At 36.5% G+C, this 21,868-nt stretch overlaps 1 protein-coding gene across 2 annotated transcripts in view; it reads right to left on the reverse strand.

Annotated features, from left to right (window-relative positions):
- The window catches only part of LOC144978470 (uncharacterized), a 50,243-nt gene that overhangs the window by 1,395 nt on the left and 26,980 nt on the right, over positions 1 to 21,868 (reverse strand). The window contains exons 4-13 of one of the 2 annotated variants that reach the window (XM_078924600.1): positions 21,367 to 21,450; positions 19,590 to 19,723; positions 18,245 to 18,333; positions 17,552 to 17,694; positions 15,507 to 15,776; positions 14,298 to 14,557; positions 13,478 to 13,594; positions 11,077 to 11,243; positions 3,830 to 9,006; positions 229 to 351 (exon numbers count right to left, since the gene is read on the reverse strand). In XM_078924600.1, coding sequence (XP_078780726.1) covers positions 229 to 351; positions 3,830 to 9,006; positions 11,077 to 11,243; positions 13,478 to 13,594; positions 14,298 to 14,557; positions 15,507 to 15,776; positions 17,552 to 17,694; positions 18,245 to 18,333; positions 19,590 to 19,723; positions 21,367 to 21,450 — 6,564 coding nt within the window. Of the gene's footprint in view, positions 1 to 228; positions 352 to 3,829; positions 9,007 to 11,076; positions 11,244 to 13,477; positions 13,595 to 14,297; positions 14,558 to 15,506; positions 15,777 to 17,551; positions 17,695 to 18,244; positions 18,334 to 19,116; positions 19,129 to 19,589; positions 19,724 to 21,366; positions 21,451 to 21,868 lie in introns of those variants that run through there. The other variant, XM_078924601.1, reaches the window with a different exon arrangement.

The raw sequence follows: 21,868 nt of genomic DNA on the forward strand, positions 1-21,868 counted from the left end.
ACTTACAGGGTGTTTTTTGTTTGTTTGTTGTTTTTTTTTTGTTGTTTTTTTTTTGCTTACTTTATTAATATTTTTTATGATCTTTGGAATATGATGACACTCATCAGTTTGGGTCAAAAACAAAAAACTAAAACAAACAAAAATGAAAGAAAACAAAAAATTGTTCATCAGTTTATCTCTCCATTGGCTGATAGCAAATTTCAATCTGATGAATAAAACAGAACCAACCTTCTCCACACATTTTTTAAAGATATCTTTGTATGCATCTTTACTGATCTTCCTGTTGCTCCATGCTGGCTGGAGAGCTGACCTCACTGCATCCTCCACCAGTTGTTTGAATCGCTTCTTCACCTACGAAACAAAATCAGCATTTGGTAAATCATATTATGAAATAAAATCATGAATTTTTTTTTTAATCTAGCCATGCACATTTATAAGATAATTTTTTTTTTATTAAACAATATCTTATGTTGAATTCAATATAAACAAAAAAGTCAGAAAATCCAAATTTTAAGTTTCTTCACATAAATATATAAAAATATAAAGCCATCACTTTTTACAGTTATTCGATCCACTTTAAAGATAAAAAATTGTCTGGTAGAATCAAATTAATGAATCATAATGAGACTTTCAGTAATTCACTACTTAACATAATCATTTATGAAGTACTGTTTGGGTTTTGCTGGGGGGTTTTTTTCCTTTGTTTTCTGATTGTGCATGACCTCGCCTAAGTCAATCAATTACTATATATCAGATTGGCAGACATACTGTGCTTTACTTAACCTTACCAATTTCACTTTTTGGCCTGTAATAAGCTAATGTTACATTTGAATAGAATTGGTACAAGTGACCAATGTAAATATTTCACAACAAGAACAGTAAGAATAGCAATCTTATCAGAGATCTCATACAGTGACTATGCAACATTGGGAGTACCATAGTGGTTAGTCCTGGATCAAACTTTGTATGTAGATCATATCAACAGAGTGAAATCTGGAAGTTGAATGAGTCAATATTTCACAACAAGAACAGACCAGAGATCTCAAACAGTGACTATGCAACATTGGGAGTACCACAGGGGTTAGTCCTGGATCAAATTTTATTTCTAGATCATAGCAACAGAGTGAAATCTGGAAGTTCCATGATTCAATATTTCACAACAAGAACAGACCAGAGATCTCATACAGTGACTATGTAGAAAACGGTAAGGGCTGCCTGAAGCCGGTGATCGTAAAATACTAACGAAAGAGTGAAAATGGAAAGGCTTCGTATGGGAACAAAACAGACAATGGACGTTTCGGGTACAAACCCTTCGTCAGCACAACAATACACAAATAAACGTGGAAAACAAATAAAATATAATGAAAAATAACTGGTATCGTCTGTACTCAATGGTGGTTTCAGTATGAATGAAATGTTAGTGTGGCGTGGGTAGAGGATAGGGTGCCCCAGGGGGGTGATCTAATTGATAAGCAAAGGTCAGCGTCAGGGAACAGAACTTTCCAGACTATAATGGAAGATAAAAGACATATTGGTAGTAGTAGTAGTAGTAGTAGTAGTAGTAGTAGTAGTAGTAGTAGTAGTAGTAGTAGTAGTAGTAGTAGTAGTAGTAGTGTAGTAGTAGTAGTTGTAGTAGTAGTAGTAGTAGTAGTAGTAGTAGTAGTAGTAGTAGTAGTAGTAATAGTAGAACGCTGTAGTGGAACAGTAGGGGGGGGGGGGGGGGTGGAGGGGGCGAGGTGAAAGGGTCACCCGCCGTGACCCTTTCACTCCCTCGACCCCCCTCCTACTTCCACTCACACCCACCTCTCTTCCTCACTTACTACTCTACTATTACCTACTACTACTACTCTATATCTACTACTACTATATACTACTACTACTACACTACTACTACTACTATACTACTACTACTACTACTATACTACTATCTACTACTACTACTACTACTACTACTACTACTACTACTACTACTACTACTACTACTACTTACTATACTACTATACTACTACTACTACTACTAATACTACTACTACTACTACTACTACTTACTAACTACATACTATACTTACTAACTACTACTACTACTACTACTTATACTACTACTACTACTACTATACTACTACTACTACTTACTACACTACTACTACTACTACTACTACTACTACTACTACTACTACTATACTTACTACTATACTACTACTACTACTACTACTACTACTACTACTTACTACTACTACTACTACTATACTATACTACTACTACTACTATACTACTACTACTAACTACTACTACTATATACTACTAAACTACTAACTACTACATACTACTACTATACTACTCTACTACTACTACTACTACTACTACTAACTACTACTACTACTACTACTCACTACTTACTACTACTACTACTACATACTACTACTACTTACTACTACTACTACTACTACTAACTACTATATCTACTACTCTATACTTAATATACTACTATACTACTATATACTACTTACTACTACTACCTACTACTACTATACTATACTACTACTACTTACTTTATACTACTACTACTATACTACTATACTACTACTACTACTAATATGTCTTTTATCTTCCATTATAGTCTGGAAAGTTCTGTTCCCTGACGCTGACCTTTGCTTATCAATTAGATCACCCCCCTGGGGCACCCTATCCTCTACCCACGCCAGGCTAACATTTCATTCATACTGAAACCACTATTGAGTACAGACGATACCAGTTATTTTTCATTATATTTTATTTGTTTTCCACGTTTATTTGTGTATTGTTGTGCTGACGAAGGGTTTGTACCCGAAACGTCCATTGTCTGTTTTGTTCCCATACGAAGCCTTTCCATTTTCACTCTTTCATACAGTGACTATGCAACATTGGTAGTAGCACAGGTGTTAGTCCTGGAAGTTCAATGGTTAACAGATGACACCACAATCCGATTTACAAACAGATCTCTAAAGTCGAAGACTGCAATCACTTAAATGATGACCTAGCATGGAAACACAAATGGAACTCATTGTTGTCACAGGTAGTGTGCTTTCAATATCAATAGTCAACCAACAAAAAAAAAACAAAAAAAACAAATGGGCAATAAAATAAATATTTTGTTGATTGATATTTTTTTTCCCAGTTTAGCAAAAATAAAAAGAGCCTCTTATAATCAATAAATATCATTTTTTAACAATTTTCAAGCTTTACTTGTGCACACTATCTCAAATGTGACCCACCATCTCAAAGTGGTATTATGTCGGGATAGACTAAGAGATGGAAATTGAATTGATCACCACAAATATGAAACTTGGGGTCAATTTCTGTTCCGTTATGGTGGAGAGTAAAAATACAATTTCTTACATTGCAAAAACTGTAAGATCACAATTTTATCATTGTCATTCTACATTCACTTTTCAAGGTCCCATTCATCCGGACATAATACCGTTTTAAGACAGCAAGTCACATATATACATCATGTGATAAATTCAGCTCTTGATTTCTAAATCAGTCCTAATTTATACTTATAGCAAAGTCCATTTCCTTTTTGTTAAACAACATATATGGCAATCTGACAATTTCATTTAATAGCAATAGGTCATTTAAGTTTTAAACACTGAAGAAAAAAAAATTATTAGGGTTATATAATTTTAAAAAATATATAGTTTGTGCTCCCTGGACCCATACAGAGAGCCTCACTTTTATATTATGAAGCATAGTCACCTGGCCTGCATTGCAATGTTAACAAATTGAACGTTGAAAGAACATTCTCTGTGTAATTAATTTTATGTAAAATAAACTGAACAAGCAGATTTACCTCATCCAACATGATATTCGAAGCCAGCCTATCTGATGTAGCCACACCTCTAATGACAGGGGGTGATACACGATATGATGATGCTCTCATTGAAGGAGGGATGATGTCAACCGATGACCTACTCCTGAGTTCTGTAGATAAGGAACTATGAGTTGATGAAGTCACTCGTGATGAAGGCACGTGTGATGACTCCAATCCATGTCTGCTTGTCGATGTTGAGGTAGAGGAGTGAGCGTAAGTATGTGACTGCAAGTGCGAGGCAGCTCCTAATGAAGAGGTTGACTGTAAATTTGAATTTGGATTTGATGGCAAATTCTGAGCTTGAGATCCTACTGAAGCTCTGTTGTAGGATAATGCTGGATTGCTTTGGTGGTAGGGTGGAGGATAAGTGCCTGATGATGCAGGCTGGGGTTGTCGCATTCTAGCAGCTGATATAGAGGGGTTAGTGGGAGCATGTTGATAGGATATTTGATGTTGACTGGGATTGGAAGATGGGTGCCTAGGAGGATAGCTTGCAGGATGAGATGGAGCAATAGAGGCAACAGTGGACGAGGGGTAAGGGTGAGGCGGTCTTGGAGGATGAGGAGGAATAGTGTGGGCAACAGCTGAGGTATGATGATGAGGAACTGGGTTCCTCGCTGGATAAGGGTAAGGATAGCGGGGTGGGTTGGTGGTTGTTGCGGCCGTGTTGGAGAGCGTAGTGGCAGTGATGGTAATGGACGATGGTGGAGGTAGTGGCCCCTGAACACGTGGAGTGGAATGGCGATATGGATGACGCAGAGTGGTGTGAGGTGATGGCCTTGGGGGTAGTGGGTGTTGTTGTCGTGGAGGTGCTATAGTGCTCGTTGGGGCTCTTGGTTGAGGTTGAGGGTTGTTTGGATGCTGAAATTGGGGAGCAGGGTTTGGTGCCATACCTGATGATGTGGATGATGAGGATGGTTGTTGTGATGAGTGACCTGGAAGTCGTATTGACATTAGTGGTGGAGGTTTTTGTGGTTGAGGTGGCTGGGTTGGTGGTCGGTATACGTAATGAGGGTGTTCTGGATGATATTCACAACATGGTGGGGTTGGGTGACGGGGCTGTTGTGCATGGGGTTGAGGATAAGGTACAGATGGAGGCTGCTGTTGGTGGTGGGGACGAATTTCTTGAGGATGATGAGGATGATGGGGTTGTGTGCTAGGGTTAAGATCAGTTTGAGGTTGAGGATAAGGATGAGGGTATGGTGCAGAAGAGTGATGTGGTTGATGAGTTGCAGGAGAAGGGTGGTCTGGATTTTGGAAATGGGTGTGGCTTGAAGGAGGAATGTGGGAAGGGACTGAATAACGAGGGTTGTTGGGGGCCATGGGATAACCTGGATGGTTTGGACCTGGTAGATGTGAGGGGTTTGGATAATGTGGTTGGTTTGAAGAAGGTGGGTGAGAATGGTTTGGGTGTGGGGCATGACTTGTACCAGGGTGGGAGGGGCCTTGAGTATGAGGCAAATATCCTGAACTGTGACCTTGATCGGCTGGGGGATATTGAGGATTAGAAGGATACACTGGGTGATTGGATGGGTAGGATGCGGGAGTAGAATGATTGTCAAGATGGGGATGGGGGTGAGGATGGCGAGATGGGTGATCTGGGGGATAGGGGTAGCCGTCTTGTTTATGTGAATGGCTGTCACTGTGACCAGCGCCACAGTTTTCAGGATTTCCAGGACTTCTAGACCGACTTTGACAATCGGCCGAATAAAGAGCATTGTCTCTTTCATTGGAAATCTTCCTTGAATTCCGCGATGCTGCAGATTGCTGTTGCTTTCCAGGTGGGAGAGGTGGAGGTGGTGGTGGAAGAGGTGACCCGGTGAAACTACTGTGACCACTGTCAACTTCCTCTGCTGCCTCCTCTTTTTCCCCTTCAACTTCTTCAACTTCACTACCTCTGTCATTAGGATACTCCTCATTATCCTCGACATCATATTCTTCATCATCTTCATCACTGTCACTACTAGTACTGCTACTACAGCTATCATCATCATCGTCATCATCATCATTATCATCGTCATCCTCTTCACTGGATTCCTCATAACCTTCTCCACCTCTTCGTTTTCTTCTCATTCTCTTTTTCTCCCATTTCGATCGCACCTTCATCACAGCTAGTCTCCTTTTATCCAAACGAGACTTTTTCCTATCTCTAATTCTGATCATGTCTTCTCTGGATGAGGAATTGGCCAAGCTCGACTCATGACTGCTGCTACGGCTTCGACTTCTCTTTCTACTTCTCTTATCTTTTTCCCTATTACCAGGTAAATCTTGCCTATAAATTTTACCCTGCCTCCTTTGTTTTTCCACTGAATCAAACCTTGACCTCGGGTCAGTTCTATTACTATGAGACCTTTTATCATATCGTTTATTTTTGGCAACTTTTAACAATGCCTTCCTACTGTCCCCATCTCTCTCTTTCCTCTCAAATGTTTGCACACCATCTTCAATCTCTCCATCTTGATGCCTGCCATTATCCATGTCTTCATTATTGTATTTATGAATTGCTCGAGGGTATCTTCCAAGGCCACCACGCTTGACAGGGCGAACCATACCCCTTCTGGCATTCTTCACTTGAAGATTAACAGGCATAGCCACTCCAAATCTAGCTACAGCATCACCTAGAAAATCGTGTATGCTAATTTTATGTTTAGATAGTTCCTCTTCTTTTCTCTTCTCAGCCTCCACTGCAGCTTTCTTTCTTTCCTTCTCCTCGTGTTTTAACCTGCGTCTCTCTTCTCTTCTTTCAGCTGCTTCTTTCCTTCTGTCAAACTGATTGGTCAAAAGGCTATTGAGAAATTGCCCAATCAAAAATGAGCCATTTGACGGCTTGTATGGATCAAACTCCTCAGTGCTGTCATCACTATCTTCCTCAGTACTGCTCTCCTTATCTTCATCCTTATTATCTTCCACACACTCCTTTTCCTCTTCATTCTTTGCACTCATCTCAATTTTTTCTTCGGTTTTATCATTCTCGATTTTAACCTTTTGAGTATAACCTCTCACAGCACCACTTTTAACCTTTTGAATAAGATCTATCACAGCATTAGTTTCTCCTTTATGATTTACACTTTCCTCTTTATGCACATCTTCATCGTCATCATCAACAATTTCTCCCTCTTCTTGTTCATCTGACATTTCCCCCTTTTTATCCTCATAATCGCTACGAATTTCTCCTTCTTCTCCACTATCCGACAACTCTCCAACTTCCTTATCTCCCTGGTCAGAGCAAATCTCATTCTTAATATATAAGACTTCATCTTTCTTTCCTTCAATATGATCGCTTACAGGTAGCTCAGCTATTTCTTTCTTAACAATGTCAATATTACCAAACTCCATAGCATGTTCACCATGTCCCTTCTGTGACATATGTGATTGAAAATGGCAAACAGTTTCTTCTTTTTCTCTTTTAACATTTCTTACTGTCAAATCTTTCTCATTAAATTCTGAATCCATATTCCCTTCAGTAACAACTAAGGCAGACGTTCCCTCAGTCACCACACATGATCTCTTTTTAATCTCAATATTTTCAATGTCTTCTACAACTCCACTTTCATTTCCCTCAGTGAGAGATCCCTCTTTAATCCCATTATTTTCAATACCTAAATTTTCTTCAGCTGTCATAAGTGATCCCTCTTCAATCTCTTCAATATCCATAACAACTTTCTTTCCATTTGCTTCAGCTGTCATAAGTGATCCCCCTTCAATCTCTTCAATACCCATAACAACTTCTTTTACAATTCCTTCAGCAGTTGAAGCTGATCCAACTTCAATATTTTCAATACCAATGATACTCTTTTCAATTCCCATGGTTGTCGTTTCACAATCAAGTGGATTGACAACAAGCTTTGTAATCTCTCTTTTGACACTGACACTGACTTCAAATCCATTTTCATTTTCCTTCTTTCCTTTTGATTCAATGTCATTACCAAACTCACAGACAAACATCCCTGGTTCCCTTTTAATTTCTAAACCTTGACCCCCTTGGTGAATTGAGGAGAGATCCTGAATACCCACAACATGTTCTACAAGTTTTTGTTTTTTGTTGTCATGATTAAAAGAGCAACGTTCATGATCTTCAGCTTCAAATGAACTCGAATGTTTGGGTGATGACTCAAGAACTACAGACGCATGGAGCAAACTATTGTTGTTCAAATTCGAATCACTTCTAACATCCCCTTGATTTGCGTTAGAAACCCCTGTGGAAGACTTTATGACCACCTCACTACTATCAACATCATTATCAGTCACTCGACAAACATCAACAACACTACCATTCAAACTGTAAGTATTGTCCCCATTATCATATCCACTAACACAACTTGTACCATCACCAACAGATTTAGACAATAAATTCCCTGATTCCATAACTATATCATAACCATTATTATCAACACCACCATCATCATCATTATCATCAAAATTATTGTTTTCTTCTCTTTCAGTCTTCCTGCATTCATCATCATTGATTATTACCTTGTGTCTGTCCTTCATGTGCCTCCTTTTCTTTTCCTCCTCCTTCGATGATGATGATGAAGATGTCCCTGTGTTCTCTTCCTCCTTTCCTTTATTTGTCTCTCTTGCATCCTCTAAATCCTCAAATTGTTCATTACTCTCCATTTCATTTGCACATTGAAGTAATTCCTCATCTGAATCTGCAGCCCCTTTAAAGTCTCCATCACCAGAACCGCCACCACTACCACTATCAGTGACATTGTTTAAGTTGGTCCTTTTTGCAGAGGTTAAAACATTTGTATCCATGGAATTATTCACATTGCTAGCATTTGATAAAGATATATTATATATATTGTTGTAATGAGCACTGTTTCCGTATGCTGAAGAAGAGCTTGATGACGACTTTGTAGCTGCATTGAAGCTGTCATAGGAGAAAGAACTTTGTATGGATGGAAAGTGTTGACAATTATTAGAGATGTCAGTCGATGCTTTATGGTGGGATAAATGATCGTTGTCTCTACTGGAATTTCCTACTTTTGAATTGCCATTCTTATCTTTGTTGTTTTCCTTCTGTGGAGAATTCACATTGTTGTTCCCACTACTACTACAAGATCTCTTGTCACTATCACTGTTAGATCTGTTTGCTGATGAAGATTTTTTCGGAGATGACTGATCAGTACTTGACGTTTGAGCACTTAATGACCCTGCAATGAATAATAAAGTAATATCGCATCAGTTGATATCATTTCATCTGGTATAGCAAAAACAAGGAATTGTTTTAATGCAAAATAGTAGAATTATTTAAAAATTTCAGTTAATTCAAAGAACGTTTTGAACTCTGTTGTAGGTATATGTTAGATAAAGGTATGAGGTCAAAAAGCTATGAGGAATAGGACAAAAGATAAAGAAGAGTAAAAGAGACAGCAAGAAATGATACTGAACCACCAACAAAAAGATGTCAAGGGTCTCATTCCACAGTTTCATGAGCTTGATTAATCAATCATTAAAAACAATTAATAGTCCATCAAGTGTTGCTGGCATAATAAAAAACTCTTCAACAATGATAAAAGTTCTCTATGACACATGATTGTTTGAAGTTCCTAAGATCAATTTCTAAATCCAATTTGATCAAAGAAATAAAAAATGTCTCAAGCAAACATGCAAGATTGCTAACCTTCTGAATTCACCCTAATTCAAAATTGCTTTGGAATAGTGACCATATCAACTCGTGTGAGGAGGTATAGGAATGGCTTATATACTGTGCCTTACAAAAGGGAGTTCAGATTCTATTCACCGTACATTATCAATATATCAAAAATATATGTCGCTGAAAAAAACAAGGAAATTGTTTCCCCCGTGTGATACCTAACTTGATGTATTTAGAAACCTAGCTTGGAATAAACATTGAATTGAATTCTGTCATTTTAAAATTTACTTCAGAAACAGGTTGGCTTCAGTGAAAGTGTGAAGTAGAATCTTTGAAACACTCTGATGAAAGAATGAAACAGATTTTGAAAAAAAAACCCAAAAAAAACAAGCATTTCTTTTTCTATTTGTAATACAAATGACAACAACCCTGCAAGACCCAATCCATCAAAAACATTTGCACCATCAAACATATTCTTGCTCTTAATTGCCAATGTTCAAGTCTAATGTACATCCAATAAAGAACCTTTGAAACATCAAATGAAAATTGAGGAAATGAGTTTGATGAATAACCCCAAATATTATTAAGTTAAAGCTATAGCTTTCTTAACAAGGAAGTAAGTCCCAAGATGAAAGTCAGTCTAGAGGTGAAAACCAAGACAATGTAAATAGGGAATCAGAACACTCCCAGGACCAGCACCAAAGCTTAATAATGATGAAATCTTATATAGCCTGTAAATGCGAAGCATATTTCAAGCTTTCATAAAAATTTTCAAGAAATCCCAGATGAATTACTTTAGTGTGTCATCTGCTTCTTTCCTTTTTTTCACTACTTTTTTTATCTGAAAAATGAATGTCTTCTCAAATTTTCATTGCCTCTAACTTTTATGGTATTGCCTTGATGTAAAAGAACATATCATCAATGTGCTAAGCTTATGGCATATGTAATTCTCCAACGTTTTGATAAAATAAGTAAATATTCTTGATCAAGTTTTTTCTCAATGAAAAACAAAATAATATTTCTATTAGTTTATGGATAATTACTGGCCCGTTTTATTATGGTAAGGATTTTCTCTATGTGTCTGTTCACCGGGTCTGACTTTGGCCAAAATAATCATGATTTGAAATGTAATTTATTATTCTTCTGATTCGTGAAGTAATATGTGTGATTATGTAAAACCTGAATTTTCTTTTGAACAGGACTGTATATATAACTGGATATTAGCAGCTTGAACAGGATAAATTTCCCTCCAGATTTTAGATAAACAAAGCAAAATAAGTAAGGTATACATACTTGGAGAACATGGGTGGGTCCTCTTGTCGTTGTAAATTTGTTTGCTGGATTATCATTACTTCTTCAAAGTCTTACAATGTCTTGTGAAAGGCTAAAATATTTTTATATTTAAATAACCATAAATTCTTTCATTTTTCTGGGATTTCCAGGAGCAAAAATCCGAATATGGAGGGAGAAATTCAAATTTGATAAAAATTTTGCCCATCACCTTCGCCCCCTACCCACCTTCTGATCTGGAGGATTTCAAAAATAAATATGAGAGTGACCTTCACACAGCTTGTAAGACACAAGAGAAGACGAACAAACACACAAATATAATTGCATCTATACCCACCATCTCTGTTGATGGTAATGTGTCGACTACTTTTTGTCAGCAACTCCTGGTTTTGCAGAATGGAGCCCAGAAGGTCAAAACCTGCTGAAGTGTTGGATGTAGACGCAGCTGAAGCTGCTGCTGCAGCAGCAATGGATGGCTGTGGTTGTGGTTTGACCTGAATCTTCCTGTGACCAGGAATAAATCAATGAAAGCATTTTTTTTTAATGGTGCACAGGGTAGGGGTTAAATTTGTTTCTTTTTAAAATGTTATATCAGCCCTTCAAGTTCCCTAGTTCGAGTCCCAAGCTCTGCAGTGAAAAGTTGAGTCCTTGGAAAAGGCTTTTTACATGCATTTTCTAGCTGTACTCAGGTATAAAATAACTACCTGGCCGGTAACAAACAAAAGACTGTAACATCCCTTTACAGGTGTCATGCCTCGTCCTACACGTCAACCGTTGTCTAGGGAACCCTTGTAAATCACTTTGAGCACATTTAGTGGATATCGAGTTATATAAAAACTCAATTTTTATTTGTAGCTTTATAAATTATACTTATCCTAAATGAAACAATTTTTTTCTGGACCCCCTGTCCATACAGCAGTGATTGGTTAGCTGGGTCTGTAAGATATGGTGGAAAGTACTCTGCGACAGACCAGCGTCCTATCCAAAGGGTCGCAAGCAATTGCTATTGTCCATTTCACGCTATAAAAACGGGGATAAACTCTGGTTCCATGGACCTAATGGCTCTGAAGGACATTTTTTTTTTTATAGAAAACATATTATTACTCAAATTTCTCACTTTTAATTTTGATTCAGTTTTAAACAGCTGGTTCATCCTTTCATGAACTATATTGAGAAAGTAAGTCATATGTAAGAAAAATATTTATAGAGGCATAATTTTTTCACCATACATAAAGTTTTCTCTATCTATTATAACAGCCAGTGTTGAAAACATTAAAATACGGAATGCGAGTGGAAAGACTAAGATTACCTTTCGGGATATGATAATGGGAAAGCAGTGATGCAATTAACCAGTAGATTTTTGACCAATCAAAACATGGAATTCGTGACATACATCTTCACATGTGCTCGGACAAACATTGTTGTTTATAAACAATAACTTGAATGAAATCGACCTCTCTCTGATCATTGTAAGTGTTCTTATACCGCTATATGGGTGACTAGTTATCAAACAATTTTCTCGATCATTTTATAAACGTTTAAATTTACACATAAGTTTTCTGTGTTGGTTCTTTGGTCAAGTGGTAGAACAATGGGTATTTTATTGTTTGCTGGTTTTTAAGGGTTTTACGGCGATTGCAACACATTTAGGTCATATCAGCGCCAGTAAAAAGGAAGAAAATTGGAACAAACACTCTAGAAGTACAGTTAAAAGGACTTGAGGAAAAAGTAAGACCTTGGGGAAATGGGTCAAATAGGGAACAGATTTAGATTCCAAGAGCACACTATCAGTGTACTTAGTTTGAGATTACCTAAAAGTCTCACCCAGACACCAGCACAAGATCCCACAAAGAAGAGGAACACTCAAATATTTACAAATCAAATGTTAAAACAGAGAGATGCCATCAACTACAACTATACATTCGACTGTTTCCCTCGCAGCCAATGACTCCAGCCAGGGCTAGGACAAAACCAAGTAATCTCATTCCAAGACAAAGACAGAAAGCAATTGAAATACAGATACAGGGGGATAGAGGACAGAACAAGTACCTCCCTGACCACTATGGGACGTCACCAGAATGGGTATTTTATATAGACACATGCCATCGATAGTAAAACCTGTGTAGTTCGCTATGTTTACCAGTCACTGCCATTGTTTACATTATGATGACTGTCCATGAGGCGGTTATCTATGTGTCTATTGCTTTCAAATCCAAAAGAAATTGATTTCAAATCCAGCTTAGACTGATTTCCCCACCAGTGGAACTCACTCAACCCTAAAACCGACTATATCCGTAGTTTACCCAGATTAATTTTATCATCCCATGCCTATTTATTACATTTTTCTGAGACAAATTATAGGTGTAGTATCAAAGCTAATGTTTTCCATTTTTTAAATGTTAATGATAGTTGAATAAAAATATATACGCACGTGCTCAGTTTTAATACAATTTTTTCCAATTTTGAAAAGTAGCAAAAATCTCTAGGATTAAGTGAGTTAAAGGCACTGACCCATATACTCCTATTACAAAACGGACAAATTTCCCTACAAGAGGGAGTTTTAAAGGCACTGACCCATATACTCCTATAACAAAATGGACAAATTTCCCTACAAGTGGGAGTTTTAGAGGCACTGACCCATTTACTCCTATTACAAACTGGACGATATAAGCATGTGCAGCCTTTTAACTAGACTAATCTATATCGAAAAGGGCTTTAAGAAAGTTAATGAAGTTTACCTCTTAGCTGGAAAGAGAGGCAAAGGCACATGAGACATCTTTGCAGATGATGAGAGAAGGGACTTGGCAGGAATGGCACGGCGTTGTGGAATCACCTCTCGCTCTTCTCCCTCTTGTCTGAGCAAATATAGAATAGATAAAGAGGTAAGTCAATAAAATTAAAGTTTAACAAATTAATCAAATTTTGAAAACACAGAGATTAATAATTAGCATTGATACAACTTGAAGAGATTTCAATTGTCATAATTTTTTTATTATTATTTTTAAAAAAAGGGGGGGGGGGGCTGAATTTATAATGCAATTTCACCAGAATTTTTAGATACTTTATTCAAAGAAAATAAACATGATCACAAAACAAAAACAAAAAAATAAAACATAACACAACAGATGTGATTCCAAAAAAATGTTAAGTAAAATTAATCCACTGCCTTGTTCTGGTAATATGTCAATCTGAACTCGAAACTGAAGTTAAATTTAAGGTAAAATTATCAGAAAAAAAGAAAATTTCAGTTTTCTATGATTTAGAAAATTATATGAGGCTATTATGTCATAACGTCGTTTTCCTACACAAAATTACGTCAATATTTGGAAAATATCGAAAAAAAAATTAGGTTTCAATATTTTTCATGGAATTAATATTGAAAAACAATCAAGAGACTAACAATCAAGCAGTGGGAAAAGTGAAAATTAAGTTTTTAGCCCCTCTAATTCAAGATCAAGTACTTGAAGCTAAACAATCACTATTCCTGTCTATAATTCAAACTAGACATAAAAAGCCAGATTTGAGTCATATTATTATCACTGTTAAAAATAAACTTACTCTGCAAAATAATAGAGTTCATCCCTTTTTCCAAGGATGGAGAGGGAAGATGATCCTGAGCCACCAGAATCCCCTCTACCACCCCATCCACCACCACCACCACCACCACCACCACCACCACCACTACTGCCACCTCCGCTAGCTGACGATGGGGTCTTTTGCATGGGGATGGATCGACCCAATGGTGGTTTGGACAGACCCAGTTTATCAGCGATACGACCTTTGACACTGGATGAGGGTGGCATCTGAACCACTGGACTCTGATGACAATATATTGAATAAATTTTTTTGAATCAATATTACCTATACATATCTATTCATAACAATATTCAGAGAGATTTAAGAAGCTTTTTTGTTAAAAAAGGAACCTTTTTTAAAAAATAGAAAGACTCTGAATGGAAAATAACTCATTTTAAGTGGTGGCCTTGCGTTAAGCACTAAAATTAATTAAGGACATGCTAAATGCTATCTACTTTCTAAAAGATCTGAAATGATTCCTAAAAATCTTTGTTCAACCTAACATCAAAATAATTGATAAAACAAGGAAAGTCTCATATATAAATAAATGGCACTGTTTCTGAAAACAATTAAGAATACGTATATACATTTTTTGCAGAAATGTGAATAATTTTAAAATGTAGAATAAATATAAGTTTGAAAAAGTGATTCCCAAACATTCTTTTCCTTTTTTTTTTCTTAAAATCAGTATGACACCCCTATAGGATGCATTACCTTGTAGAAAAAAAAACAAACAATAATAATAATTGAGATGGCAGATCTCCATTACAATAAATTCCCCTTCTTATCCCATTTTGGAATAAATAACGATAGTCAAGTGGAATGGAAGTTTCGATTTAACTAACAAAGACAGATGAACTAAACTGAAGCTTCCATTCTGTTTGACTATCGTTACTTATTGCTTCGAGCTTCAAGCAGCAACATTAGCATTATCCCATTTTGTGAGCTACACGTGTAATCCTCTAACAGCAAATTTTCTGCATTTCTTTCAAATCATAATCTATCCCATTAATCTGGCTGCTGAAATAACTAAAAACCTAGTCTTTTTTCAAAATAGAGCAGTAATTGTAATGCAACCAGGCTTCAATTAAGTTACTGTTCTCTTGACAAAAAGAGAAAGACATGATGTCATTGGAGTAAATAAAAAATTTCACCTGTAAAAGATCAAAAACGATTAAATCAATCAATTACCGCTTTTGAGGATTTCCTAGCCTTAGTTCTCTTTCCTTTTCCTTTCCCTTTCTTTGTTGTCTTCCTTTTTTTCCTCCTCTTCTTTGTGCCAGAAGCAGTTGTTGATGACTTGGTCGTTTTCCTTTTGGTGGTCTTTCTCTTTTTCCTCTTTGTAGGGGTTTTTCTTTTCCTGGTTATTTTCCTTTTGGTCCCTCGAGTGGCTGTCCTTGATGTGCTGCTTGCCCTGGCTTGGGTTGATGTTGTTGGTAGTGAATACAAGTCTTCATTTTCCTGTAAGCAAGAAAAAAATAAAATTTCTCAGGTAATATTAGTCTATTTCCACATTTTAATATAATATTATAGGAATTTAAAAGAGCTTGCCATACATGGAGCCAGTATTTGTTCCAGTTTCCATGGCATTACATAAACTACCAATAAAAATTGCTTGGTCCTATTTAGATACTATGTGAGTTCATCACTGAGTAATATTAATCTGATCCTAGAAATCCAGCTGCCCAATCGCTACTAGGTTGTCAGAGAGATCATAAAAAAGGACCTCAACTCATCCTCAGCTCGAACTTGTCCTTTGAAATGGACCAAAAAAGACATCAGCAGTCAAGGTTATGAACTGCTAAAACTTTGAATATTCATTTTGAAATTATGAATTTTTTAAATTATTTTTTTTTGTGTTTTTCATTCTGCTTTGAGCAGTGCTGTTTCATACGCTTTTTCAAATTTTGATGAAGCTTTCGAAAGATCTTTTGGAAGGGCTGAGAGAAGCATTACCCATAAGTTATCCATTCTTCATCAGTTAATTAGTTTTTGGAAGAAGAGTGGAAAAGGAAAAGAAAAAAAAAGGGAGGGACGATTATGGAAAATAAGCGATACCATGGTATGAATCTATGAAAATTAAAACATGTAATAACATAATCATTTAAGTAAATATTAGACGTGGTAGCAAAGTTAATTAAATTAAAATGAAAGTAAAAAGCACTTAAATTGTCTTGTCGTCATATAAAAAAGTGTAATATTAACCTTGTGAAAACGTAGACTTAATAAAAAACTGGAACAATTCCTGAACATGGCGAAATATAAAGTTTGCTCCTTCCTAAAATATTACAGATACAGTCACAGTCACCATATGTCTTAAGTAGTACTTTAAGATAACATCAAAAAATTTTCCAACTAATGAATTAATCTCATTGTTCACTTTTAATTTACTGACTATAGTCATAATCTGTCACAAAATTTCATGGGAAGGAGCAGGCTTTGTATAGCACGACAGCTATCACTATCCATGAGTACTGGTGAAAATGATATGAGAGCAAACATTTTTAGCAACAGACAAGCAAGCACCCAGTTAACTCTTTCCTTTCATTCATTCATTCATTGCCTTTTTCACCCTGGGTCAGGGTATAGGCCACAGACAAACAGTTTCCATCCTTCTCTATCCTGAGCTAACTTTTTTATCTCATTCCATGTCTTGTCACTTCTCTGTATATCAGCTTCTTTAATTCTTCTCCATGTTCCTCGTGGCCTTCCCCTTGATCTTCTGCCCTGAGGGTTCCAGTCCAATACTTTCTTTGTTATAGTGGAGTCATTCTTTCTAAGCGTGTGTCCAATCCACCTCCATAGTCTTCTTCCTATTTCCTCTCCCACTGGTTTCTGCTGTGTTCTTTTCCATACTTCATTTTTTATTCTATTCATCCATTTTATTCTGAGTAGCTTACGCATGCACCTGTTTACGGAAATCTGTACCCTCCTTATACATGCCTGTGATGCGTTCCAAGTTTCACATCCTTACATTAGGAATCTTTCCTTACCAATCCTTATCAGTATTTCCCAAAATGGCAGGCTTACCAGCAGAACAATTGACTTTTTAAATTCAAACAAGCTCTCTACAAAACAACTTCATGCTCTTATTAATTAAACAAAGACCATTCTTCAAAGTTTGTGATGTACAAAATAATCTGAAGAAAAAAAATGTATATTGTGTCGTAACAAATGTGATGATTTTGCTGCAGGTGGTAAGGAAATGGTTAAAATGCATGAAAAAATACACTCACCTCTTCATCCTCCATCATGGTAGCAACTCTCCTCCTTCTTTCCATCCTCTCTGCCCTTGCAAATTGGATGGTTTGTCGTACTCTTTCACTTACTCGTGTCCTGGCAATCTGTCTTCGGTGCTCACGATTCAATACCTCTCCAGCTGAAATAGTCACAATAACATGATAGCACTTTCTACCATAATATAAGGCAAAAATAATTATAAAAGGACAACAGTTAGGAGGAGAACGACACTGATGTTGTGGATGTTGATGTTAATGATGATGATGATGCTGATGATGATGATGATGATGATGATGATGATGATGATGATGATGATGATGATGATGATGATGATGATGACAACCATGACAATGAAGACAATAATGATAATGACGACATTGATGGTGATAATGATGACGACGAAGATGTCAACAACAAGACAACGACAACAATGATGGTGATGATGATGAAAACAATGACTGTGATGATGATGACAACAATGACAGTGATGATGATGAAATCAATGACGGTGATGATGATGATGATGATGAAATCAATGACGATGATGATGATGATGATGAAAATAATGATGGTGATGATGATGATGATGACAATGATGATGATAGTGATGAAAACAATGACGGTGATGATGATGATGATGATGATGATGATGATGATGATGATGATGATGATGATGATGCTGAGCTTACCATCTCCTCTGACTGTCTGACACTCAGGACAAAACCACTCATCAACTGGGACTTGTGCGAGGGGTGGCGTGAGGCAGTCACAATGATAGCTGGAATAAAAACAAACAAGATATACCTATCAAGAGAATTAGTCAATATAGTAATACCAGCCTATCCACGAATAAATATGAGGCTGTTTCAAAAGGTCATCCACTGCATACGATTGTAAAGTAGGAGAAGTAATTTCAATACCAACATCAAACAGTTACTAAAGTAATCTTTAAAAAGCAGTAAGAAAACTATAACATATAATTACAGTCACATAATCAACATAGATACATTTCTGGACTGAGTACATTTGAAAACATCAAATTTCTCTAGCTTTGCATTATTCTTTTTTCCTTCAAGACATGAGACAAGACTTTTTTATATTCCTTTTTGACCCTACTTAAAATCAATGCCATTAACAGAATGTCACGTATTTCTCCTCCCAAAATGACAGATGAAAAGCTGCTAGAAGCGTGGACTATAATATATAATGTATAAAAATTAATGTAAACAGCTCATAAAGAATACTAAACGCTGAACATTTCAGACTCAAAGACTCTTTTTCAGCCAATCACAAAAACAGTCAAATTGGCAGGAGGCCTTGGATCCCAAAACATTGTGTTTAGTATTTTGATCTTGTTTTGAAGTTATTACATCCACTTTTGTACATTAAATAACTGATGTCACTTACTACAAATCATAACAGGAACCTGTCCTCCCAATTTTATTGATGACTTTTGTACATTAAATGACAGACTTATCCCAAGTCACAGCCATCATCACATAACAGGAACCTGCCCTCACAATTTTATTGATGACTTTTGTACATTAAATGACAGACTTACCCCAAGTCACAGCCATCATCACATAACAGGAACCTGCCCTCACAATTTTATTGATGACTTTTGTACATTAAATGACAGACTTATCCCAAGTCACAGCCATCATCACAGAACAGGAACCTGTCCTCCCAATTTTATTGATGACTTTTGTACATTAAATGACAGACTTATCCCAACACAGCCATCATCACAGAAAAGGAACCTGACCTCCCTATTTGATTGATGACTTTTGTACATTAAATGACAGACTTAGCCCAAGTCACAGCCATCATCACAGAACAGGAACCTGTCCTTCCATTTTGATTGGTGACTTTTGTACATTAAATGACAGACTTACCCCAAGCCACAGCCATCACAGAACAGGAACCTATCCTCCCAATTATATTGATGACTTTTGTACACAGAACAGAACAGGAACCTGTCCTCGCTAATTGACTGATGGCTTTTGTACATTAAATAACAGATGACAGACTTACCCCAAGTCACAGCCATCACATAACAGGAGTCTGTCCTCCCTATTTGATTGATGACAGACTTCACAGAATGTTGGGTCTTCCTCCTCTTCTTCCACTTCACCAACCTCCTGACTTTGTTTGTCTTCCACAGGAAACTGATGACAGATAATACACACAATGGAAGTGATCAATTTTATAGTTCCCTCTAATTCTTCGAAAATCGACAAGCACTTCACATCATAAAGTATGAACCCTATCCTAAGTTTTAAACTTGACCTCAAGACATTTAAACTAAGCTCGAATATTTGCAGTATCTTTAAAGTTTAAACTTTGTTAAAGCTCCTTTGGGCTTCGGCTAAAGACGCTATATAAATTTTACTACAATTACTACCATTGACATTAATAAAGATAATGCGGTAATCAGAATACTGCCACTGCTACTGAAGGATAAGTAGCAGAGAGCTATGACATAAAAATAACAAAAGAAAAAGCTTTGATGTATTTTTTTTTTATTCACCAAAGACTAGATATATTTACAAATTTACCTTATAGACTGTTTTTGTATATCATTTCATGCTTTTTTCGCTTCATAATCTTTTTTATCTCATGATAGAAGAGCATACATTTTACAAATAGGATGAGACTTGCAGCTCAATGGATACTAGTTTCATTTTCAGACAACAATGTTGCTTTACAAAGGAGGACCTCTAAAGTTAACATCCATCTCGTGCGGTTTTATGATCTTGTGGTATGACATTCATCTTTGCGTCCGAAGGTCTTGGGTTCAACTCCCACTCTGAGCGGTGCATATTTGAGTCCTTAGGAAAGACTCTTTACTCACATTCTCTCACCATACTCTGGTGTAAAATAAGAACCTGGCTGTTAACAGCGCTGTCTCTGGTCCGAAAAAAAAATTGTAATATCGATATTGCCTAATAGATGTCATGTCTCGTCCTACATGTTAAGTGTTGCTGTTGGCTACGGACCCCTTGTTAAAAACTTTGAGCATGTTTAGTGGATATTGTGCTATACAAATGCTCAAGTTTTTCGGGGGGGGGGGGGGGGGGGGGGGGGCTTATGATATAACAAGGAAAATGTAAGCCTTTAAAATGTTTAACCAACAGCTCAGACCCTCTAACTCTAATTTTGGTCATGTTGTGACAACAAGACCACCTCTACACCAGGTCAACAAATATAATGTACTCCTTCCTAATTAATTGTTTGTTTTTAAGGGTTTTACAGCGCTTGCAACACATTAAGGTCAAATCAGCGCCAGTAAAAAGGAAGAAAATAGGATAGTAAAAAAGTTCTAAAGTTACAATTAAAGCACCTAAGAAAAGGTAAGACAAAGCGGAATTGGTTCAAATAGGAAACATGTAAATTCCAAGAGCACACTATCAAAGTGCTTAGTTAGAAATCACCTAAAAGTCTCACCCTGAATACACTCAAATGTTTACAAATCATATGTTAAAAGTTTAAAAATAACTACATAACAGAGAGATGATTTGCAAGGGAAAAAATGTCATCTTCCAAAACTATAACTATACATTGTTTCCCTCCCAGCCAAGGAACTCTGGCCAAAGTCAGGGCAAAACTAAGACAAAGACAGAAAGCAATTTGGAAAACATATAAGGGGATAGATAGAAGACACAGTACGTGCCTCCTTGCCTACTATGGGAGAATGCACTCCTAAGAAAGATGAACAGGAAAAATAATTTCAAATCACTGAAAAGAACTTTGAGACAGTCTCCTAGGTATTGTGAAATGTTCACAGAATCTATTTTTTTCACACTCATACTTGTTGAAAAATTTTCTCTTCTCCAGCATGTCTTCCAAGAATGAGACGGAATACTTGTCGGTCTACTGGGCAGGTGTTGACATTCTGTAATATAAATGTATTGAGATTTATGAGAAAAAATAAAATGTTTAACTCTGTCGTGTTCACATGAATGGGCAATCAAACAAGTCTGTTGAATTTTCATTCATGCAATAACATTTTTAAAGTTTACAGTTAACTATAGTAGTAATAGTGGAAAATATCAGAGGAAGAAGAAAAGGCATCAATATGAAATTTGAATGTAATTAAATGATTTCTTTCACACTCAAATTGAAAACCACATTATATACTAACAGTAGCAGCACTAGATAAATGTTTCTAGATGCTCTGCTGTAAACAGGAAAAGAGGCACATTATATATTTTCAAAGAAACAAGAAAAGAACTACCACATCCTATATTTTGTGTACGTATTGTCTAACATGGGTGTGACAGTGAAAAAACACTCAAAACCAGATACCATCA

The sequence above is a fragment of the Berghia stephanieae genome, chromosome 8 (assembly GCF_034508935.2).
Source record: "Berghia stephanieae isolate SIO BIC M18660-M18661 chromosome 8, UCSD_Bste_1.3, whole genome shotgun sequence".
Lineage (NCBI taxonomy): Eukaryota > Metazoa > Mollusca > Gastropoda > Nudibranchia > Aeolidiidae > Berghia > Berghia stephanieae.